Source organism: Trachypithecus francoisi, unplaced genomic scaffold (genome assembly GCF_009764315.1).
Source record: "Trachypithecus francoisi isolate TF-2019V2 unplaced genomic scaffold, Tfra_2.0 Lachesis_group10, whole genome shotgun sequence".
NCBI lineage: Eukaryota > Metazoa > Chordata > Mammalia > Primates > Cercopithecidae > Trachypithecus > Trachypithecus francoisi.
Genome location: NW_022681455.1, coordinates 77,032,240 through 77,058,058, shown reverse-complemented (window position 1 = coordinate 77,058,058; position 25,819 = coordinate 77,032,240). Strand labels below are relative to the sequence as shown.

General features: G+C 41.4%; 1 protein-coding gene across 1 annotated transcript in view; it reads left to right on the top strand.

Moving 5' to 3' along the window:
- The first annotated feature begins 4,743 nt into the window (after positions 1-4,743).
- MOSMO (modulator of smoothened) overlaps positions 4,744-25,819 on the top strand; it is a 75,743-nt gene continuing 54,667 nt past the window's right edge. The window contains exon 1 of the mRNA XM_033217782.1: positions 4,744-5,095. Within this exon, the coding sequence (XP_033073673.1) occupies positions 4,990-5,095 (106 nt within the window). The 5' untranslated portion in view covers positions 4,744-4,989. The remainder of the gene's footprint in view (positions 5,096-25,819) is intronic.

Below are 25,819 nucleotides of genomic sequence, written 5' to 3'. Positions count from 1 at the left end.
GAACCGCTTGCCCAAGATCTCACCTTCCCAGATCAACTAGCATCTAGTGACTGGTCAATGCAGGGCCATCCCAGGTTCAGAGCTCTCCATGTGGTCCACTGCAGCCTGACTTTTCCCTCTGCCCTGTCCTGCTTCATTCCTTTTTTATTTTTATTTTCATTTATTTTTATTTTTTTTTTTGAGACGGTCTTACTCTGTTGCCTAGGGTGGAGTGCAGTGGAGTGATCTCGGCTCACTACAACCTCCATCTCCCAGGTTCAAGCAATTCTCATGCCTCAGCCTCCTGAGTAGCTGGGATGACAGGCACCCACTGCCATGCCTGGCTAATTTTTGTATTTTTAATACAGACAGGGGTTTCACCATGTTGACCAGGCTGGTTTCGAACTCCTGACCTCATGTTATCTGCCCACCTCAGCCTCCCAAAGTGCTGGGATTACAGGCATGAGCCACCACGCCCGGCCCCTGCTTTATTTCTTCTTCCAAAGAGTAGATGCTAGGATGGATCACTTAATACCCGGGTAATAATGAGGAGCCCATCCCTGGTACAGGAGGAGCATAGCTAGCCTCTGGCAGAGGGAAACTCTAAGATGGCTAATTTTTTATGGGCAGTAAATGGGATGGTTTACCAGGGGGAGGAAGCAGACAAGAGTATTCAATCACCAGGAAGGAATCAGGCTGAGACTTCATATCGGGGCAGGGAGGAACATTGGGCGCCCACGTGATCTATTTAGGTGTCTCTTAATACTGCTTTGCCCTATTTGGACAGTAAATGGACAAATACAGCAACCACTGCCTGAGAAGTGCCCAGCAACTAGGTGCTCAAGCTCTCTAGGGATGGAGGTCTAGGCCACCCCATCATGTAGGCCACCTAGATCATCTAAGATGCTGGCAGAGGGAGAGAGGCTTCTAGGATGGATAGAAGAAGGGACTGAAGGGTATGCTAGTTATGCCTCTAGATGAGCTGTAGCAGCGGCAGGAGCTATAGTTCCCACAACCCTCCTCCATACGTTTCCCACAGGAGAAGATGCCCCAGGGTCCTGAAAATGCTGCTCTCCAAACTTGAGTAGCAAATGAGAGGCACAGCACCGTGTGGGCACTATTGCAAATGCTGCACTACACTGCCTCAGGCAGGACTGAAGGACTATTCCCTGGCTACTGGGAGGGTGGTAGGTTGACAGATCTCAGCTGTCAGCCCTCTTGAGGAATTATATTTGTTCAAAGAGAGCTGCCCTCCAAGCTCCATGGCAGGTCAGTGCAGGGATGAAAAGGCTTGGCCCCTTTACTCCAACTCAGGCCAACTCAGAGCAGCTATCCCAGTTTCAGAGCTCCCCTGGGGGTCTGCCAAAGCCTCCCATGACTACAGCACAGACTGACTTCTCCCTCTTCCCACCCCTACTTCCCTTTCCCCATAGGACTTGATTCTCAAGGGCTCTCTAATAAACTTCCTGCACACTAATCAATAATCGCATTTCTGAGTCAGCTCAAAGGGAACCAATCTATGAAACAAACTGAGATTTGAGCCCCGGCGCAAGCTGCTAACTCTGGATTTAGTTTCTTGTGTCTTCTCTAACCCCAGAAACCTCAGGTACACATGTGTGGTGCATCCACCATGCTCTTGGCCCACGTGGTAAACCTAACCCCTAGGGAGACAGTGTGTTTATTGTCAGGCTGAAGATACTCCTTAAAGAGAAGAGTGATCACACAGTCCCTTCCACAGCTTTGCCCGCGGTCCCATCTGGATTCAGCCTCTTCTGGCCAAAGCCTATCATCCATCACAATAAAGCATGCCATGCTCACGGCCCTTTAACAGCTGCAGAATGGCTATTTATGACTTTGGGCTGCACAGCATAGCTCCCTCCTGGAAGCGTTCTGTGTTCTTCTGGGTCCCCAAGGCTTTCTGCAGTAAGGAGTCTTGTGGCTCATTTCTGAAAAGTCCCAGCTGCTCTCCTTAGGGGTGGGTGAGAGGATGGGATGCTTCTGTCACTGAGTCCAGGAGCCTTGTTAGGCCAGGTGGGGGAAAAAGGCCCAGAGAGGTAACATGGCTTTCCCAAGGTCAAGTAAGTAGCAGGGCAGGAACTAGAACATAGTTATGTATTCTCTCTGCTTCACTACATCACCTCTCCCAAACCCTTAGGGTTTGCCTCTACTAAAATCTAGACTGAGATACAGAGAAGGGAACTGATCTGTCCTGCAGATCTCAGAGACTGGGGACTTTGAAACACCAGCCAGCCACAGTGGTGTGGGCCTGTAGTCCCAGCTACTTGGGAGGCTAAAGTGGGAGGATCACTTAAGGCCAGGAGTTCAAATCCAGCCTGGGCAACATAGACCATATCTCTTAAAAAAAAAAGAAAGAAAGAAAAGAGATATAGGGATAAAAACATGGATTAATGGGAAATCTGTAAACAGTTTGGCACCTGCCAATCCTACCTCCCATTCTGGATGGCAGGAAGGGATGGGATAGGTAACTATTCTCTGTACTGATGTGCAGCCATTAATATGATAAAAATGTTTTAAATTCTTTTAACTCAATACTGGTTGTTCTTGTGCTTTAATCTTAGACCCAGAACCATTTGTAGAGGGTAAAAGGAAGAACTGTATTATTTATTTATTTTATTTATTAGAGACGGGGTCTCACTGTGTTGTCCAGGCTGCTCTTGAACTCCTGGACTCAAGCGATCCTCCCACCTCAGCTTCCTGAGTAGCTGGGATTATAGGTGCAAACCACCATGCTTGGCTACTTGTATTTATTGTAAACACAAGAACCCAATCATCATCATTCTGTTCAGCTGGAGTTAGAATAGGTGCAAACTGTCCTAATATTCAGCCCTAGGATTCTTCTAAGCTGGCCAGCAGAAAACATCAGTGAGTATTATCTGGGAATCTAGTCCTGTATAGTTACAGTTTCTTCTATCACTGGGCAATAGAAAACCCCAACAAGAAGCCAAGAATATGACTCAATTAAACTTCTTCAGAACTTATTAAAAAAAAAAGAAGAAGAAAAGAAAAAAGAAACTGAAGACTATTGCAGTAATGTGATAAGGATTATATCTGGATCCTTGGAGTATATGAATTATCTTGTGTCAATTTCTGTGGCAGAGGAAAAATAAATTGTATATTAACAAAAAAAAATCCTTTCCCCCAAGAGACCAATGTTGGGACAGAAAAGTCAATATAGACCAGCAATCAAACCCTTCCTTCTCCAAGCTATGTAGTGACACTGATACTCTGTGCACATTTCTGCAAGGCTGTTGGATTTGGTGGAATTTGAAACCTTCTGAATTTTGTGGACATGTAAGCATTCCAAAAATAGAGACAGATGTCACTCTTCTAGGTCTTTCTAGAGACGACCTATGTGGCATTTAAGGAGAAAATCAGTGTTTCATCTCCACTTGCTGCACGGAGTACCATTAGGGAGAGCTGAATCCAACTTCAGGGTTAGTGGTGATTCGGCCCATGAGCTGTGGAAGAAAAGAAAACTCCATCATAGCATAATTTGCTGACAAATTATGCAAATGCCTTATTTTTCCTGTTTATTCATCCAACTTAAGACGGTGCACACACAACTCAGTAAACAGGATCATAACACCTGGTTGCTCAGGTCAAAAGCTTATTCTTGAGTTCTCTTTCAACTCCTTCCCCATTCAGGTCCTTCCCTCTATCTAGAGAACATCCAAGTCTGTCCATTCCTCTCCGTCTTCACTACTCTCAACCTAGCCAGAGCTACACTTCTCTCTCGAGGACTACTTGGCCGCTTAACTGGCGTCCCTGTTGACATCTTTGCCTCTCCCCCATACAAGCTACACTACCGATCTTCACAGATTAAGTAAAATCATGGGATTCTCCTGCAAACACCCTCCACTGCCTTCTCATTGCACTCAGAACAAAATCCAAGGCCCCCAAAGTCCTACACCTGGCCTCTGCCTACCTCTTGTCATACTACTCTCCTGCCACACAGGCCATTTTGCAATACCCTGGACGCGCTGATCTCTTTCTGCCCCCTTCCCCTAATGACCTTTGCACTGGCTGTTCTCTCTGTCTGGTCCTGCGCCAGGTCTTCAAAGTGCAGGTCTTTATGATCATGATGTTCTCAGCGGAAATGCATCCTTCCCTATCGCAGGTATCGCCCCGACTCCCATCATACTGACCTCCATTGAATTCAGGGATCTGCACCTGAAATTATCCTTATTTTACAGACAGGTTCTTAATGTGTTTGTCTCTTCCCACCAGAACATGAGGTCCCCGAGAGCGGGCGCCTTGTCTCTGTCCACTCCAGTACCTCTGCACCTACAGCGCCTGACGCAGAGGGGGTGTCGAGAGCTATTTTCTAAATGGGGCAATCCTGTGAGCTGACAGCCGCGGAACGGGCAATGAGAATACAAGGTGACAGGGACCGCGCGGGGCCCGGAGTCGCTCGGCTGGAGTCGGGGCCCGCCTCCTGCTGGAAGACGGGCGGCTCCCCACTCTCATTCGAGTTTTGCTTCTGAGGGGCTCAGGAGCGGCCGCAGCCTGTGCCCAGTCATCAACAACGACAACAATCTTATTAGTGGGCAGAAAGCCAAGAGGTGGCGTGGCTTGCCGGAAGAGACCGGGACCCGTGGCAGGGACCGGAGCCGGGCCGGTCGGGTCCGGGTCTAGAAGGTCGAGGCAGGCAGTGCAGGGAGGGGCCCAGGGCGGCCGGCCGAGCCTGGAGGACAGAGCGAGGGTGCGGCTGCCGGGGAGCCGGCACCAGCCTCGCCAGCGCCCAGGCTTCGCTTCCGGGTGAGGGGCGGGCGGGCCGAGCAGTTCCGGGGCGGGCGGCGGTTCCGTCTGTGCGGGCCGCGCCGCGGCTGCTGGTCCCGGGCGCGCGGAGGGCGCGAGCGGCGCGCGGGGGCCGAGTGGGCGCGAGGCAGCGGCGCGGGGACTCCGGGCCGCGGCGGCGGCCCATGGGGCGGGAGGCGTGAGGCCGCTGCCTGTCCGGGGCTCGGGGGGTGGGGGGAGCGGGGCGGGGAGATGGATAAACTGACCATCATCTCAGGATGTCTCTTTCTGGCTGCCGATATCTTCGCCATCGCCAGCATCGCCAACCCGGACTGGATCAACACCGGGGAGTCTGCGGGTGAGCGGCAGGCGCGCGGGGCCGGGCGGGGAATTGGCTGAGGGCGACGCGAGGGGGGCGAGACCCGGACAGAGGGGAGGACGAGGTGGAGGGTCCCGGCTGGGGGCTAGCCTGAGGAGACCGGGGGCGGAGGGGAGACCCGGGCCGCGGAGGAAGGGGATAGAGAAGAGGAAGCCGCCGGGCGCCAGCGGGACCCCCGGGCTCAGGGGAGAGGCGCCCCAGGCTGGTTGAAAAGTGGCCGAGGAGACCTGGGCTAGACTGGCGAGTCCCAGACCGGGGAGGAGGGGAGCAGCCCTCCCATGTGAGGGATCGCAGAGGAACCAGCTTCGTTCTGGATTAAAAAAAAAAAAAAAAAGTCAAGGTGGCAGACGGGAGGAAACTGAGGCTCTTGCAAGGAAATTAGAAACCAGGCGGAGAGGCTGGGGCTGGGAGTGAGGCAGCCTGCGGGGCAGTGCGGGAGCCGCTAGAGAGCTGGTGGGCGAGAGGAGGCCGAGAGGGGTCAGGTCCGACTCCAGACCTTACACCGCCAGAGGAAGCTGCGGCCGGGAGCGAGCCCGGGCTGTGGGCGCAGACCCCACCAGGCAGGGTGAATGGTGGGTGTTGGAAGAGCTGGTGGGGTTGGTGGGAGTGGGGGGCGCCGGATTGGAGCCCCTCTACACCCCGCCCCCGCCCATCCCCTGCCCGCTTGGCAGTGTTTGAGACGCTTGTGGCTTCGGATTTTCCCTTTGAAGTGTGTATGTGGTTATAATTTTGCTTTATTTTAGGCCCGGGAGCTATAATACTACTAATAATAAACCTCATTTTATGGAGCGTCTTTCATTCCAGCGCATCACAAAAACGCTGGAGAGATCTTAATAGTAGTTACAAAATTAAATAACACATTAGAGTTGCAGGCAGCCCGGCAGCGAGAGCAGTGCTTGCTGTAACACCACGGAGCTGTGGGCGGGAGAGGCAAGGTGGTGCCCTCGGGAAAGAGGCGGGCATCTTTCTGAAGGGTACCTCAGGTGAATGCGCTTTCAAGATTTTTCTCAGCTTGGGCCACTTCTTTCCCTGCTACCTCTCCTTCCTCCGCTCTTCCGCCTCTCTTTCTCCCCCTCTCCCAAACCTGTGAGACCAAACCTTAATTAATGTAAACAGCTGTCGGGAGAGCTGCTCGGATTTAAGGAATGGTCTTGTTTTGTAACTGCTTATTCAGTGCAGGTGAAGAAACTATTGGGGGGGGGGTTGGGAATGTCAAGCTCCCTCCGTGGATAATTTCTTGTAAAACTGCGGCCCGGCGCGGTGGCTCACGCACTTTGGGAGGCCGAGGCGGGGGGATCAGGAGGTTAGGGGTTCGAGACTAGCCTGACCAACATGGCGCAAACCTCCTCGCTACTGAAAATACAAAAAAAAAAAAAGCCGAGCATGTGGCACGCACCTGTAATCCCAGCTACTCAGGAGGCTGAGGCAGGAGAATCGCTTGAACCGGGGAGGCGGAGGTTGCAGTGAGCTGAGATCGCACCACTGCACTCCAGCCTGGGCGACAGAGCGAGACTCTGTCTCAAAAAAAAAAAAAAAGCATCACTGTGCTGTCAAAACTTACTTTTTAAGTATTACTTATGGTTCTGTATTTATCCTGCAATATTTTTAGCTCTTAGAAAAAGAGTGGTAGCTGGGACATTTGTTGCTTCCTCCTCCCTCCCTCCACTCCCCCGATGTAGACCTAGTAACACAAAATCATGCTGTCAGATTCACTGCTTATTAAAATAACACTCTAAAAATTCTGCTACTTTTCTTGCCTGTAGAGTTTTAGCAGAACTCTTAATAGTAAAATATACGAAGAAAGAATCAGGATGGTTTCGAATTTGGTGGTACTATGGGCTTTGTTAACGAAAATATTGTTGCTGCCTGACAACTTAACACGGTTACATGTATGACATCCAGTTCGTGACCTGTTGATGTTTTTATCCTACTTATATGTGGATTGACTCCTTTTATGAGACTGACTTTCAGGCTTTACTTAGGGGAAAAGGGGTTTCAGTGCTCTAGCAGAAAGAACCTTTCTACAAAGAAGTTTTAGATAGAATCCCAATAGATAAAACAGACTAAATGTTCGTGCAAAAGATATAGTTGAAAGAGAAGAATTGTTATATATGAAAGAGAAGAAAGATAAGTGATAGCAAAACGTTCCAAAGATGGAAAAGGGCATAGCCAGGCATGGTGGCTCATGCCTGTAATCCCAGCACTTTGGGAGGCCAAGACGGGCGGATAACCTGAGGACAGGAGTTTGAGACCATCCTGGCCAACATGGCGAAACCCCGTCTCTACTAAAAATACAAAAAAATTAGCGCGGTGGTGTATGCCTGTCATCCCAGCTACTCCGGAAGCTGAGGCAAAAAAAAAACCTCTTGAACCCGGGAGGTGGAGGTTGCAGTGAGCTGAGATTGTGCCACTGCACTCCAACCTGGGCGACAGAGTGGTACCCTGTCAAAAAAAAAAAAAAAAAAGGCAAGCTCCTCTTGTATTCCGAAGAAAGCAAGGATAGAATGAGTATAACTCTCTCAAATTTGGAGGCAAAATTGGCTGTGAGTTGCCACGGAGATGGGAGCGATGAATGTCCAAAGTCTGAGGAAATATAAACTGTTAGAAAAAAATAATTGCAGAGAAAGCTTGCCAACAGTGATAAGTAGGATTCTCTAAGCAGCACTGATGCGTCGTGGAAGTTGAGGTCATGAACATACAGTGTGATAATCCATCTGCCCTCTTGACCTTTTCTAGTAGTGCTCAGTCGCTTTGGTACTGAGGTAGGTGAATTTTCCAAGTGTTCTTGGAAATAAGGAAACATCAAGAATAATGTGAAAGCCTCATATACAATAATGAATAATAAAGAATAATGTGAAGGCTTCATTCAAGGTTAGGGTTTGCCAGATACGTTGCAACAAAATGACAGAGCAGCCAAGGTATTTAGGATAGTGGCCAAAGTATTGTAATGATGGCTTATGGAGTATCAGCTGGATAAAGAGTGAAAGTGAATAAAAACTAATGGATTGGTCAGTCAAATAGCAGATGGTACATGGCCAGTAGAATAGGGGGCCCAATAAAATTGAAGACCAGTCAGAGTGGGAGTGATCAGTACAGCAAAGTGGAATGACGGGATCGTAGGCACAAGGTCCAGAGCGTAACAGTGACAGTATGTGGCTGATGTGGGATGGAGGAAGTGATTCTTTTTTTCTAAAAGTTTCCCTTGCCATCTCAGGATACCATTCCGTTAAATATTATGGCTAGAAAGAGGAATAAGAGTAGGAACATAGGAAATTTTTAAAATTCTTATCTAGCATGTATTTCTTATCTTACATGTCAGGCAGTAAACCCCCTGAAACGTAAAACGAATGGGATAGTATGTTCCTTGGTTTACTGTTATGCTTGAGCTTGTATGCTGTACAGTCTCACCTGAGAAGGCAGATGTAGTCTTGAGTTAAAAAAAAAAAAAAAAGTGCAGAGTTACACCTTCCAAATCAATGAAACATTTACAAGAAGTTCAAATAAGATCTCAGTGGTGACAGGTCTAGCTTTATTTCAAGAGCTGCACAAAAGTGACTTAACCCAGCAACAAAAAGTTAATGTGTTGTTTCCCTTTGGTGTATTATATTCAGTCTCTAGTTTTGATCATGATGTTTTCATTGCAGTTTTTAAACAGGATAAAATGTATTTTAGAAACAGAACTTTTGGAGCTGAAAGAGTCTGCAGAATGTAGCTGGAAAACCACTGCAGTGAACTACTAAGGGAAAGTTTGAGAATTCAAGTCTAGACTTCATCACTTCATAGCTCTGTAGCTTTAGGGCAGGTTCTTTAGCCTTAGGGATAATAAAAGTACCCATCTCATTTGGATATTGTGGTAATTAACTGAGTTAACCCATGTAAAACATTTAGAACAGTACCTGACACACAGTAAATGCTCAATAAAAATTACGTATTGTTATATTGCTGTTCTAGTTTATAAGAACAGGTGTCAGAATCCAGTTTTGAAATGAAAGCCCAGAACTGTGAGAAATGACGTTTTCTCTATTAGATGTTCTAGGAAATAAGGAGACATTAAGGATAATACAGCCGTGCTTAGAACAAGTTAAATATATGACCCTCTTGGCTTTGGACTTTCTTTGCCACTTCCATGCTGTTCTTCCTCTTCCAGTCTCTCATCTCCATAGTCTAATCTCTGTCCTCAGCTTCTGCTTGAACTACCGTAGAAGGAACTAGGAAAAAAAAAAAAAAAGAGTAACTTCCCAAAATCCCTATTGATAAACTATGTTACTATAAGATTGTGGACCATACTTTGGACAACAGAGTTTTTCATATTTTTATTGTCTTGGTCTAGATACAGAGAAAGTACATGCCTTTCATTTTCACCTATGTGATTAACATTTCATCTGCTTGTTGTAATGGCTTGTGGATTATGCACAAACTTTTGAAGATCTGAAACATCATATTATATGTATGGGGGAAGACACTCTAATGACTCTTTCTGTTAGTGTAACCAAAAATATTAAATGGTAGATGAATACAGTGACAAAATTACATAATTCTGCTATGCTAAGGTCGAATTTCTGCTGGTTACTGGAACTCAATATCAATAACAGTATCTTTGATTTTATATAATGCCTCATAGTTTTTGAAGCACTTTGACATCCATTACTTGATCTGATTCCTTAGGGTGTTTATATTTGGCCAATGTAAAATAGTCATTTTCACATTTCCCCCCACATAGCAGTGCTTTGCATGTGAGATTTGAGTTTCGGTGCTGCAAAGACTCCGTTGAAGAACATTCTTCACTAAAGTATTACTTATATGTTATTTATGCACACCTTTTACTTATCTTAAGTGAAATTAAAATTCTTCAGTGGCTGGAGGTTTTCCCAGATTACAGAAGAGGGAAAGAAGGAGACTTGGGTTTCAGTCTTAAAGTGATAGTCTTTGCTTTGTACAAGCTTCTTAATTTCACTGTTGCTCTCTTCTCACCCCTGAAGAGACTTTTTTCTGGGGATGCGGGAATTAGTGTTAGTTAATTTTAACAAGATAAATAGTTAAGTAAAGCTGCTTCTCTAAATATAAATGGTCTACAGATCCCTTTAGTGAGGGAGGCATTATCCCCTCACAGCAAGGATTTCAGTGACCGTAATTCTAATCATCCTAGATGGATTTGCCTTATGTTCTTTATGAAGATTTCCAGATGTTCCCCAAAAGTCTCCTTCAAGTAGCTGAAAGAATTCTCCCTTATGTCTCATCAAAATTTCCCTAAAGTGGTTATCATATTCATGTTACAGTTTGTCATAATGAAGTTAAGGTTAGTGTATTCATTTCTGAAGATATTTTCATTCTTCTTGTTTTTAAAATTGTCTGGATGGGATGTTACTGTTTAGGGAGGTCTCAAAAACTGACATGTTCTTCCCTGTTTGTATTCTGAACTAGTTGAGGGGCAAAAAAGAAATAAGGTATTTAGGGGCTAAAATATTATTTTATTACTAAGAAAGAGGATATTGGAGAATGTCACTTACATTTGGGGGCAAGTGACTTCCTACTCCTGGACCTCAAAATTGAGCAGACTTAACTATCCATTCCCGGACAGAACTGGGGGACCTGCCCCTATAGCACTTCCAGCATGACAGAGGAGAGATGAGTGCTTCCAAAGGCAAAATGTTGGATCACATATGCCCAGTATTTTCTTCTAAACTACCAGTCACATGAAGTCACTCCTCATTACCTGACAAGGATTAAGTGAGGAGACTCAATAAGCTAAAAGTATTATGCTAACAGGATTCTGTCCTCTCCCCCTGGTCTCCATTGCTCGTGGATAGTAAAATCGGGAATAAGAAGCAAGACTTACCTGTTTAAAACCCGCTATATGTCTGACATTTTGTGAGGAAGAGTTTTCATTTTCCTCAGGTCTAAAGATTGGCAGGTGTTCAGGGAAGTGAAAGACTTGGTGAGGGGTGTCATTTCCTATTCTGCTACCTCCTACTTCATAGGAAACTCTGGGAAGCCTCAGATAAGGGACTGTGGAGCTTGACATCTGTCTCATAAGGATTCAAGATCTACAAGTAGATCCCGGCCTATGCATTGGGGATCCTAAGTTTAAAACATTAAAATTACAAGTTGCTTAAGCAGACCTGTTCATTAAGTAATAGAAAATGGTTAAATCATAAGTCCTTTCCCTGGAACTGTGACAACTTCAGTGATCACAAAGGTACTTTGACATGAAAGAACTCTGTAACATCAGTTGTTAAACAAACCTGTCTCAAACTTCATTTTATTAATCACTTTGGACATGATTTATAGAGAAGGGATGGGATTTGGTTACCTAAAAGGGCAAAAATTTTGAGATTGTGTTCTCCTTGAATTTAAAAAGCATTAATAATATTTCTTCATTGGCCTTTTGAGCCTATTTCCAGTAAATTTTTTAAACAACTTTATTGAGATGTAATTCACATAATAATATTCATCCATTTAAAGTATACAAATAAAGTATTTAAAGTATACAAATCAGTGGCTTTTAGTATCTTCATAAAGTTGTGTGCTACCATCACCATAGTCCATTTTAGAACATTTCATTACTCCAAGACTAGGCTTAGAGGTGTCTCATCCTCCTAGGCAACCCCTAATATGCTTTCTGTCTGTTGATTGGCCTATTCTGAACATTTCCAATCATAGAATCTATGTGATCCTTTGTGACTGGCTTCTTAAACTTAGCATAATATTTTCAAAGTTCTTCCATGTTATGGCTTTTTTTTTCTTTAAGAGACAGGATCTTGCTATGTTGCCCAGGCTGGACTCAAACTCCTGGGCTCAAGCAGTCCTCCAGCCTCAGCCTCCCAAGTAGCTGGGACTATAGATGCACGCTACCACACTTGGCTATATATTTCTTTTTTATTGCCAAGTATTCCGTTATATGGATAGACCACATTTATTTAGCCATTCATCAGTTGGTGGACATTTGGACCACTCAGTTTTTTACTTCCAAGCATAAAAGGCTATGAAGATAAAGTGATTAAAGATGTTTTTTAAATGTGGTTTTTGAAAAAGTGACATTATCAGTATAATTTATTTCAGCTTATCAAGTAATAATTATCAATAAAAATTCAAAAACCGGTCTTTTTACAGTAGTCATAGGACATGCTCAAAGCTTGAGATCATTTATGATACTGTGAATTCCCAGGGTAGACCAGATTTTCCAACAGGAAGTTAGATCTCCTGAACAAAGCATTAATATTTCCTTTACAACCTTAGTTCCAAACATCATCTCTTTTACCATTACCAACAGAGATAAAACCACTTCAGACTTAAGAGTATAAATAAGCCTAAATGTTTTTGGAGAAGGGGAATTTAGGATTAAGAACATGAACAGCAGGCATGAGTAAATGGAAATCACTAAAAGAAGGAAATTCAGAAGGAAAAAAATTAGAGTAAAGACTGCTGATGCATTTGTTATATTGGCCATACTTACTGAGTCCTTCCTTATTTTGCTGCTTTCAAATTTTGCCTAGTAGTAATTACATATATCAGTTCTCCACTGTTCTGTTTAGTGTGACCAAAAACATCATTGTTTAATCCCTTTCCTGGTAAATACTGAGTTTGTGTTGGAGTTACAGTATAGTAAAATGGTTCTGTAGGATTTGGAGTCAGGCGTATCTCATTTTGATTCTTGGATTCCCTTTTTATTAGCTTTATGATTTGGGGCATGTAATTTGATTTTTCAGTTATAAAATGGAGACAATATATTTACCTCAAAGGATAGTTGTGAGGAAATACAATGTGGCATATAATAGACTAGCACATTGTCCAATACATAGTAAATGCTCAAGTGTTAGTCATTTATTATATAAAAGATCAAAACGTGGATTTTTTAGCGTTTCCCTTTTGTACTGTCTGTCTTATTTATTTACTTATACCCTGCCTTGTTCCAGAAAGAGATTTAAGGCAACATGGTGTGTCTGTATTTGAATGTTTGTGACCCCAGCTGGGTCCAATCTGGGAAGAGAGATTGCATAGTCAGTTGTTGTGGTAATATACACTTATGGAACACATGTAACTACCAAAACCAAGGAGTACTTGGGTTTAAATGTTGCTGGAACAGATTGAAGAGGTTTTCTATATGAAAGACAGCCTAGCATAGTGGAAATGGCACACAGGCTTTGGGGCAAACTGACGTGTAGCCGAGTCCCAGTCCCACTATTTACAAGCCATGTAATTGATCTTAGACAAGTTGCAGTTGAGGGTTTTTATTAATAAAAATTATATCATTTAGACCTGATTAATACCTCTTTCAGCACTTCTAATAGTTATGCAGGTGTAGACTTCAACTTTGTTCTCCTGTGGGTTAAAGAGTATTAACCACAGTGTATTGTTAAGATCATTTAGTTCAGAAGTTATTTTTTAAAGGAATTTAAGAGCTGGTAGTACAGTTGGAGTATCAAGTCAATTTTTCTCACCTCGAAGTGTGAAAATAAGTTTGAAATATATGAGATAGTTGGTTCTTTATAGAAACCTGGCAAGCAGTATGACTGAAGATTTAGTTTATGGAATAAATTTTTTTCTAGTTACTAGCTTCTGTAATGCAGCTATGAGTTCATTTTTTCCATAACCCATTTCAATGCATACTTAGGCAGTGGGCCATATTGCATAATCTTATAGGGGAAATTTAGACATGTAATGAAGTGTTCCTGTTTATGAAATTGTTACTGTTGAATTATAAATAAGAACTTGTTCATGAACCCGAATGCATAATTATTTACATAGTGACCATGTTTGATATGCTTCTCTAAGAGACCCAGGAAATTAGATTGTACAGTGACAGCAGTGACAAGAATATAGGTATAAATTTCATATTTACAGCCTTACCTTTGTGATGGTTTATATAACATGACATTCATGTCTTTTTGGTTGTCAGGATGTTGTATTTTCAAGTTCTGGAACTACACATTTTTTCCCAGTACTTTCTAGAATTCCTTGCCCAACTAAGCAGCTAGAGGCTTTATAATTAGAAAACCTGATCCAATTGATAACAACAGATTGAAAGTAGCAGTTTTTCATCCTTTATCGACTACAAACTGAAAAGTAATGTTGGGAAAGCTGTTGTAGAAATCTTAAAGAGGCTTAGATAAGAGCCATGAGGAAACCTGAAGATCTTTGAATATCAGGATACCTAAAAATAGGTACCTGGATTAAAATCATTTTTCAATAATATACCCTTACTGTGTATTTCACTTAAATATACTGTTTGTAAACTTTACTGTGCATTCTTTTGTTAACTGCAAATTACACGGAGGAGAATTCTTGCCAGATACACAGTGAGCAAGTAGAATGTGATGTTCCTTTGGGGTTTATTGCTTTAGAGTTGACAAAATAAAGAGCATTTGGGTTTGGGTGTTGCTATCAACGATACTTACATGTATTTGTGAGTATGTACCAACTAACATGTATAGTGTGCTTAAGGGAAATTTCAGTGTGTAACTCCAATTCATTTTTGAAGCAAACTGACATATCTTTGAATCACTCCTTTTTTTATTTTTATTTTTTTAATTAGCAAAAGGCTGCACTTTTTTGTGTGTCTCATTATACTAGCTTTGGCTATAAATAAAATGTCACATTTGGCATTTTGACACTTGCCGTTGTATATATTGAGCAAAAAGGCAGCTGTTGACTTTTAATATAGATCTGTTCAACTAGGGACCATATACTGCTATAGTTAGAGATTAAACAGGAGTAGAAAAAAATGCAGTTGGGTGGGTCAAGTAAGAAAAAGGAAGAACAAAATTTCATTATTGCAGTATATTCACAGTAAGTTGTTTACCTGGAACATTGTTGGGTCTAATTTCAGCCATAATAATAGAAGTTCTTTTCAAAAATAGGCCGTGTTCAGATCAGTTCTGCTGATCAGGCCACTGACCTCCAAAGACAAAAATCTTTAAGGCCACTTGGACTATCACAGAGACATGACCATTTCGTTTATAAAGTACCATCATTTTGATAAAAGAAATCTTTAATTTACTATGAATATTTTTAAAATCTTCCCATAGATATTCCCTGTGCCTTTGAACTTCATTCCAGACTGTCTTGCAACAAATGCTATTGACGCATTTGTGGTCTGTAAGGAATCTGTAGTGAAATAATTAGAGATTATGTTTAAGCAAATGAAAAAGTCCTTGAGGTACCCTATACCCTGGGAAGATAAAATTGTGTCTTGCATGTCTTGTACCTTGTGAATATGTACCAACATATGCATATGATCAGGCAATCAGAGAGGAGGTGGGATTTGAGTTTAACAGATGATACATTTAATAATGAGTAATAAGGAAGACTTGGGTGGTTCTTGTTCTTGAAAAGGGAATGGCGTGAGTAAAGGAAGATAGAAGGCAGTGAAATTTCTATTCCAGTCCATTTCTCTGTTTTGCAACTTGTTTTATCTCTCTAAAGAACAAATAGAATAATAAATACTTGTATAGCATTTACTTTGTGACAGATTCTTTTCTAGACACTTTACATGTGTTAATTGATCCCCACAACACCCCTGGGTAAGTGCTGTTATTTAGACAGCCCTATGAAAATACAGAAAAGTCATTGCCTAATGTCACTCAGTGGATCCTGGCTCTTAACTATTGCATGTGCTTATACCAGAAACCTTCAGTGACTTCATCTTCCACAGAACAAAAGACACTCAAGGATTTTCACAGTCTGGCTCCAACTTATAATACTTTCTGGCCTTAGATCCTGCTTTTTTTTCCCTGTATGCATGTACATTCTAGCCCCTCTGTATTACTTTCTGTTTCCTATGTACAGTCTGTATTCTCATCTGTAATTCTTTGACCCTCTCACTCTCTCCGGTCCCTGTTTTATCAGTATCCTACCCATCTTCTGAGTATATCAGCTGCTATCTTCATGAAACCTTTTTTGATCCCTTACCTAAAGTGGTTCCCCCCCCAATCCTTGGTAACACTTTGCACATTTTTTATGATAGCATATTTGTATCATGGTTATTTGTGTGGTACTTGCCCTATTTTCTAGTATAATTTTTTTTCTAGTATAGTTTTTTTAAGTTCTTTCAGAGCAGGGAATATGATTTATTGATCTCTGTATCTTAGGCAGCATTTAGTCTAAGCTTGCACATGACAGGAAAGAGGAAATGTTATGGTTAACACTAAGATTTTGAATCTGGGCTAGGGAATAAAATTGGGAATTTAGAGAGTGAGATGATTGTAAAAAGTGAGGAGTTGGCCTGACGCAGTGGCTCATGCCTGTAATCCCAGCACTTTGGGAGGCCCAGGCAGGCGGATCACGAGGTCAAGAAATTGAGACCATCCTGGCTAACACGGTGAAACCCCGTCTCTACTGAAAATACAAAAAGTTAGCCAGGCGTGGGGGCAGGCGCCTGTAGTCCCAGCTACTCAGGAGGCTGAGGCAGGAGAATGGTGTGAACCTGGGAGGCGGAGGTTGCAGTGAGCCATGATCACGCTATTGCACTCCAGCCTGGGTGGCAGAGCGAGACTCTTAAAAAAAAAAAAAAAAAATTGTGGACTTGATTTAGACATGTTCTGTTTGAGGTGAGAGTAGGATATGCAAGAAGAAAGGGACTAGAGCTCAGAAGACAGGAATATTTGGCACCCCCAGTCTTATCTCATTTTCACAAGTATGATACTTAAATTGTTACATATCAAATTATCTGCATATCCATAGAATTCAGGCTTCATTTTTTAAAAAATGTATCAGATGGGGCCGGGTGCAGTGGCTCACGCCTATAATCTCAGCACTTTGGGAGGCCGAGGAGGGCGGATCAGCTGATGTCGGGAGTTCAAGACCAGCCTGACCAACATGGAGAAACCCCGTCTCTACTAAAAATACAAAATTAGCCAGGTGTGGTGGCACATGCCTGTAATCCCAGCTACTCAGGAGGCTGAGGCAGGAGAATCCCTTGAACCCGGGAGGCGGAGGTTGTGGTGAGCTGAGATCTTGTCGTTGCACTCCAACCTGGGCAACAAGAGCGAAAACTCCATCTCCAAAAAAAAAAGGTATCAGTTGGTTTTCATTTGGAGAATGAAGTCCAGCTGCTATATAATATTCCTGACTTTAACATTATAAGATGAAACTTAATTTATAGGTTGTTTTGTTGATTCTCTGGATCAATATGGAAGTTAGATTTCTAGGCTAGCCCACAAGACCATGTTGTAGTTGAAATACTTATGCAGCAACAAAATAGAAAGCAATACAGTTGCTTTACTATTTGCATTTTCAAAAGATAAAAAGGAATAAGAAAGGGCAGCTTATTTCTCTGATTCTTGATCAGTTTGACTTCAAAGCTTACAACATTCCTCCTATGTGATATAGTTGTTCACTGAGATTCTTCTTATATATGTCAACATGTTTTGAGTTTTCTGGCTTATAAATTGCCCTATCAGAGGAATTACGGAGAATGTATGTATAAGAGGTTTCCTGAAGTAGAATAACCTGAGGTAGAGTTAACTCAGTGAAGCTGAGGAAGATATGTATGAGTGCATGCATGTGCATATGATATGTGTAGTTTGCTATGGTGGGGGTGGGCAGGGGGTGGTGAGGAACTTGTAATGGGTAAATAATCTCTCCCAGGAGGAAGCAAGATGAAATGGAAGAGGTTGAATCCAGTGTTCCTCATCTGAGCTCATGGGAAGGGCCATTAGTCTGATCTAGAATGGTTACTGTTTGTTGAGGGGACCTCTATGGTTGGATAGAGTAAGGAGAAAAACAGTATTTTGTATGTGAGTTTAAGTATGATAAGGTGCAGATTAAGTCTTTTTAACTTGAGTACATATATTGAAGTCTGGGTTCTAATTCTGGCTTTCCCATAGATGTTTTGTTTGTGCTTGAAAATTTACCTAAATTTTGTTATTCTATATTTTCCCCCAACTGAAAAATAGTTCCTGTCCCCTCTTCATCTTCATGAATATCCTCTTACTTGAAAATAGAAGTGAGTGTATATGATATGTTAAATTATTAGGAAAGTATTTTATTCAGAAAGTTATAGTTAAAAGAGTATGGGGACTGGGCTCACACCTGTAGTCCCAACACTCTGAGAGGCCGAGGTGGGCAGATCGCTTGAGCTCAAGGAGTTCAAGACCAGCCTGGGCAACATGACAAAACCCCGTGTCTACAAAAAATACAAAAATTAACCTGGTGTGATAGTCCCAGCTACTCAGGATGCGTAGGTGGGAGGATCTCATGAGCCTGGGAGGTGGAGGTTGCACTGAGCTGAGACTGGACCACTGCACTCCAGCCTGGGTGACAGAGTGAGACCCTGTCTCAAAAAAAAAAAAAAAAAAAATATATATATATATATATATATATATGTGTATGTGTATGTGTGTATGTGTATATATATGTATATGGTAGAAGGCAGAACTCAGTTCAAATTCTGGTTCTGCTGTTTACCAGCTGAGGGGCTTTGAGCCTGTTTCTTGGCCTCTGAGCTATAATTTTTTCATGTATAAATGGGGATAATACTTCTTACCATGAAGGGTGGTTGTAAGAATTAAAGTTAATGTATCTGAAACATCTACCACAGTACAGGCATACACGGTAACTGTTGTTATTGTGGTTAAGCAACTAAATGGATTAATCTCTTACCACATTTGATGCACAGAACATAAACATTGCAGTTGATTATTTGCCCACCATACAGTCACTGAAAGCAATCTGATGTTTTTAAAGTAGGATATATCATTGTTTTATCCCTGGCTGCCCATATCACTTTTTTTTTTTAATTAAAAAAATAGTCTCGCTATGTTGCCCAGGCTGGTTTTGAACTCCTGAACTCAAGCAGTTCTCCCACCCTGACCCCCCAGAGTGCTGGGATTACAGGCGTGAGCCACTGCCCCCGCCCTGTCCTGCCGGTATCACTTTCACGATGTACATTGTAACCATGCCCCTGATACTTGGATTGCTACCTTCTTCCACCTCAGTACACTAAGAGTATCAGACAGCCTATCCAAATGTTTGTATACAAGTGCTGTACTGCATATCAAAGGTAATGTGTATTTGGGGATTTTTCAAGTGTGATGACAGATTGTACTAAGCTACTAGCATCCTGTCAACCTTCCTACACTAGCCAACATTTGCTAACTGGGTTATGGATGTAATCTGTAGTCCTAGGGTAGATTTCCCCAACTGGCTAGGTATGTAAACCATGACCCTAACCTCATTAGTTGAGGTTAGTCACTATCATGGACTGAATGCACCCCTCCTTCCAAATTCACATGTTGAAATCCTGACCCCCAATATGATGGTATTAGGCAGAGGGGATTTGGGGAGGTGATTAAAAAGAGGCCTAGCCCACTTTCTGCTATATGAAGATACAATGAGAAGTTACCAGTTGGCAACCTGGAAGACCCTCATCAGAACCGGACCTTGCTGGCACCCTGATCTCAGATTTCCAGCCTCCAGAAATGTAAGAAATGAATTTTAATTGCTTTTAAGCCACCTGGTCCTTTCTTACAGCAGCCCAAATGGACTAAGACAGTAACCAAGTGTCAGTCAAGGGTTCTAAATGTAAAGGATGATTGATAATCACAGGTAGCCTGTAAGATAATTTATGGTATAGTCTTATTCATTTTCTTATGATGAAACAAAATATGAGACTCTCTTTTTTTTTATCCTGTAGACAAAATACTTTGGTTTTAAATTTTTTTAAACTGAGTCACTTAAGAAACCATAGCAAAGAATCTTAGTTAAAACAAATGTAGATAGTCATATATCAGCCTACTAAATCACCTTTTAGAGTCCTACTCCGGATAAGATTTAGTGGATTAGGATTAGAAGACAAACTCTTTTATGTTGACATGTTGCTAATACAGGACTAATCCTGGAAACCTCAGACTCTTTCTGAAGTTCTTGCCGTTCAGTAGGTAGCTATTATGGTGTAACCATTTAGAATTGCACCATTAGTTAAGTAAGATGTTGGCTTTAAGTAGACTACGCTGTATTTAATGTTTAATTATCCTTTATTGTGACTATCTTGACAGTTATCAGGGATGTTGGGTACATTATGTGTTTTCCCTGCTGTGCTATTTCTCTTATTTTTTGCCTCTGTAAGTTGCTGGGCACTGCTTTTTTTCTCTTTTTATTAGCCTAGAATTAGCTAAAATATTGTATCTCTTATTCATCACCTCCTACTGTGCTCTACCCTTCCTCTCTAGGAGCCTGTTGTGGCAAATATCCAACTTGGCCATTCAAGCAGTTCTTACTCAGATGAAAAAGTTCAGGGTACAGATATCATCAGCCATCCTCAGTGGTCAGTTTCCATTGTCTTTACCAATAAATAGCCCTCTGCTGTGCTCAGCTCCTGTTTCTCTGAGCTTGGGGTTTTACTGAGTTTTTTTTAGAAAATCCATCAACTTATCTAATGAAGAAGACTGTCTTTTGACTGTATTGATACAGGCTGCAGAGGTACTTAGTCCTTTTCTGTGAACCCATTTTCTCTTGTACAGATTCAAGAAACTCTTCAGTGATTCTGCTTTGTTGATGGTATTCTTGTCATTTTCTCATACTGCTATAGAATTTTGTATAAATTGCATATATATATTCTTTTCTTTTTTTTTTTTTTTTTTTTGAGATGGAGTCTCGCTCTGTCACCCGGGCTGGAGTGCAGTGGCCGGATCTCAGCTCACTACAAGTTCCGCCTCCCGGGTTCACGCCATTCTCCTGCCTCAGCCTCCCGAGTAGCTGGGACTACAGGCGCCCGCCACCTCGCCCGGCTAGTTTTTTGTATTTTTTAGTAGAGACGGGGTTTCACCGGGTTAGCCAGGATGGTCTCGATCTCCTGACCTCGTGATCCGCCCGTCTCGGCCTCCCAAAGTGCTGGGATTACAGTGCATATATATATTCTTAAGAAACTTAGTTTATCCAACAAAAGGACTATAACACTATTTTACATTCTTAATTCTGATATAAAGCATATTTTCAAATTAATTGCCAACCTTTGTTTTAAAATTATATTGAAATCCTGGACCTAGATCTTCTAGACAGTTTCTTTATTATAGTGGCCATTTCAGTGGCCAGTCTTTGGTCATTTCAGTGGGATTTGGAGAAGACAGGAGAATAAATTGACTCACTTTAACTTCCAACAGTGTTTAATGAATGTTGATTGAATGAGTGAAATTAGTGGTTAGGTAGAGCAGTTGATTTGGCCTAAATAATATTTACAAATATGTATAAGAGACTTAGTCTATGACTGATTATCTTTGAAAACTTTTTTTTTTTTTTTGAGATGGAGTCTCGCTCTGTCACCAGGCTGGAGGACAGTGTCATGATCTCAGCTCACTGCAACCTCCACCTCCAGGGTTCAAGCGCTTCTCCTGCCTCAGCTTCCTGAGTAGCTGGGACTATAGGTGCTTGCCACCACACCCAGCTAATTTTTGTAATTTTAGTGGAGACGGGGTTTCACCATGTTGGCCAGGATGGTCTTGATCTCTTGACCTTGTGATCCGCCCGCCTCAGCCTCCCAAAGTGCTGGAATTACAGGAGTGAGCCACCGCGCCCCGGCCGAAAACATTTTTAATAGTGGGAAAGTTATGATACAATAATTTTCTTAAGGTCACACATTTAAGTAAACCAGAAAAGGTTTAAGTTTTGTGGCTCCTATTTATGGCAGAAACATATGTATAATCAGTTAGAATGCTGGAGACATATTAAAGTGGCTAACAGCACAGACTGTAGAGCCTAGGTTCAAATTCTGCCTGTTCTCTCTGGACATGGGAGCTCATGTGCCTGTAATCTCAGCACTTTGGGAGGCTGAGATGGGAGGATCGCATGAGCCCAGGAGTTTGAAACCAACCTGGGCAACAAAGCAAGACCGCATCTCTACAAACATTTTTTTTTAAATTGCTAGTCATGATGGTGTGTGCCCGTAGTCCTAGCTACTCGGGAGGCTGAGGCAGAAGGATCGCTTGAGCGTAGGAGTTCAAGACTGCAGTGAGCTATGATTGTGCCACTGCACTCCAACCGGGGCAATGGAACAAGACCCTGTCTTAAAAAAAAAAAAAAATCTATCTGTTCACCTTACTAGCAGCATGATCTTGGGCAACATACCTCAGAGGTCTGTTTCATGTATATAAAACACTTACAGTACTTGGCACATAGCACTATGTAAGTGTCAACTGAAGTTAATCAGACTAACTCTTGAAGATCCTTAGCTATAGTCTTTTCAGGAGCCTTAGGCAGTTATCTCAGAATTGATCATAAATACTTTGTTGTAATAAATATTAAGTTGTAGATATAAATGTTACCATACTGATTCTACTGTACATATAAATGCTAGTCCATGGACAACTGACCACAATGGTTAGAAGAGTAGTCTTACTAACTATTGAAAAAGTAAATTTCAATATTGAATACAAACTGAAATCAGTGAGCCTAACTGTATATCAAATTAATCATGTAACCATCAAGGAAAAAAAGAATTATCAGGTAACTTTTCAGCATAGAACTCTGACTGTGCTCCCTTAATGATGGGATATAACCTAAGGACAAAAATAACTACAAAGAAATACTGATCTTAGTGGGTAACAAACCCCCTACAACAGCTCTGCAGGGGAAATGTCCCCATTTTGCTGTTGAAGAAGCATATTCAAAGAAGGGAATGATTTACCTGGCATTAAATGGTGCTGCAGTCATTAAACCACACTGCTGTTTTTATAGTGTGCTGTTTCTGATGAGTCCTGTGCTAACCATCCTGGTTTGTTTCGTACCTCTCTCTTATTAACACCCTCTGTAATTATTAGAACCACATTTTCAAGAACTTAGTAACCATTTGAATCCCCTTTTTTCAATAATTTCATTCCATGTAATCAGGCCTCGTTTTTTGAAATCTGCTTTCCTAAGGGGTATTTGACCTACCCATTCTTTACAAATTCTGAGATGACCTACATGACCTAATAGCTTTTTTCCTAATTCCTCCTACTTCACCAATAACTAGTTCCTGGAATATTAGCTAGTGTCCAAGTCATAATTACTTGTGGTCTATATGATAACTAAGTCTGGAAGTTGGATATGAGAGAATTGCATTCTCTCTCTTTTTTTTTTTTTTTTTTTGAGACAGGATCTCACTCTGTCGCCCAGGTTGGGGTGCAGTGGTGCAATTTTGGCTCACTGCGACCTCCACCTTCCAGGTTCCAGTGATTCTGCTGCCTCAGCCTCCTGAGTAGCTGGGATGACAGGCACGTGCCACCAAGCCCAGCTAATTTTTGTATTTTTAGTAGAGACAGGGTTTCACCATGTTGGCCAGGCTGGTCTCGATCTCCTGACCTCAGGTGATCCGCCCACCTCGGCCTCCCAAAGTGCTGGGATTACAGGCGTGAGCCACCGTGCCCAGCCTGAGAATTGCATTCTTAAAGACATTAATCTGTTTGTAATTTAGGATGTCTTATGGTGATTTGATGGTGAGACATACAGGAAGGGGTGTAAAAGAATGCAGTTGTTGGACCTGTGCTTTTTACATGAAATAGCAGAAACGAGTCTTACTTTATAAACTGGTTTTGGAAATGATTCATTCATTAAAGCAAATAAAAATAGCAATAAAATTAGGACATAATAACCAGTTGTTAAATGAACTCTGTCCTTTGAAAAGGAGATGATTAAGGAAGAAAATATGTAAATAACTTGGGTACACAAACTGCTATTTGAAATTCTGAGTAAAAATGATCAGAGGGGTTAAACTGTTCAGGAATTTAGCTCTTGCTTAAAGTATTCGTGTAGCAAGTCTCCAAACTTTTTAAAAATTACAGCATTTGAAGATCCTCTTCTTGAATTAACAGAATCAAAGTGAAATTCCATTTTTTAAATCACTTCTAAACTGTCTTTACAGTGTGTGGCTTTAAAATATAATTCTATGTAATATACCAGAGAAATTCTCAAGAAAATCTAGGGCGAGGATTTAAACATAATTTTAAAAGGAAGTAAGGTGGGCAATCAGATTAATTTGAAAAAATGCTTTATATCACAAGTAAGAATGCAAAACTGTGTTATAGTCCTTTCATTAGGTTAACTGAATTTCTAAACACCTGGAGAAAATTATTTTAGTATTTTCTGTCCAAAATAGCGGTTTGTGGAAAATGCGCCACTTGTCTAGGGAAATCAGTGTTTATGAGACATCTTTGTTAATGTTTCTAAAGTTTTAACTCTCGGGACAAACATTCAAGAAAAATTTAACCATTATACAAAAGTATTCCTAAGTAGTAAACTTTGAGCACAGCTGTGGAATTAGACTTGGTTCATCTTCTAACCAACTCTTTCTAGCTGGTACCTTATCATGTAGCCTGTTACTCCGTTTCCTCATTGAATTGTTTTGAGAATTAAATGAGCACACATAAAGCACTTAATACTACACCCAGCACTGAGAAAGTACTCAAAATATAGTGGCAGCTATTATTATTTATCCTTATTCCTCTCCTTTTTCTCCTCCAGACTTATGAGGGATAGGGACAGAAAATTTCTTATCAGAGTGCCCTTTATTTTAATCCCAAGGTTTTAAAGTAGAATTTAGGACAAAAATAGATTTTTCTGAACCAAAACACTGAAGATGCTGTTTGGGAAGTGAGAAAGCAAGCTGCTAAACACCTACTCTACTTGTACAGTGACAAGAAAATTGAATTTCTCATTTGTTTCCTGCCCCTAGCCCTTGCCTTCAGTTTCTCTGCCTCAATATGAAAATATCTATATTCCTTTGGGGACAGTTGGCTCACTGAAGCCATAAAGAGCAGTCTCCAGGAGTTTTATTATGGCTAGTTAACCATAACCTTTTGGAAGAACATCTGGTTGCAGTTTTCATTTTTAAAGTCTGTTTTTTAGGTCATTAGATTTGTATAGTTCGAATTTATTGGTGTCAGTTCTCTTCCTAGGTTGTACCATCCATTTTGAAAAGATGTATGTCTTTTATCCAGAAGATGTAAAGTATAGGGGATCATAATAAAAATCTCTATCTTCAGTTAAACTACTGGAGTTTTCCCTTCTTCAGGTTTTCAGAATGCAATCATTATACCAAACACATGTGTGCATATGCATATACATCCATCCATACAAATATAACTTTCCTTTATTATGATTACTCAGTTACAAGTAGTGTAGAAGTTATAATATTTGCTTTGTTATAATCATTTTAGCAATATGGATAGGGCTACTGGACTCTGGAATTTAAAAAGAGAGGATCTTTTTTATGTTTTTTTTTTAATTTTGATAAAATATACATAACAAAATTTACCATATTAACCATTTTTAAGTGTACAGTTCAGTGGCATTGAGTTTATTCACATTGTTTTACCACCGTCACCCCGATCCATCTACAAAGCTCTTTTCGTCTTGCAAAACCAAAACTCTGCACCCATTAAACAACAACTTAAAAAGAGAGGATCTTGACATCAGGATCACGTAATTACTACTCTGTAAACATCTGATGGGTGTTTACTTCTAAAACAACTGCTTTCTTTTTTAATTGACATTTCACTATACTTAGCCTCTTCTAGGAATTATTATATATAATCTACTGAGTCATATTTTCTTTAATTTTTCTCTTTCTACTTTACTTTTCCAAAGGTGATGTAAATTACCTGTTTTACGTTTTCCCATGTTTATACTCAACCTTCCCTCACTCCCATAGGCTTGAATGAGTGTATGTTATCAGAGCATTGTTTCCTGTACCCGCTGCTATGTTTGTTTGTTTGTTTGTTGTTTGTTTGTTTG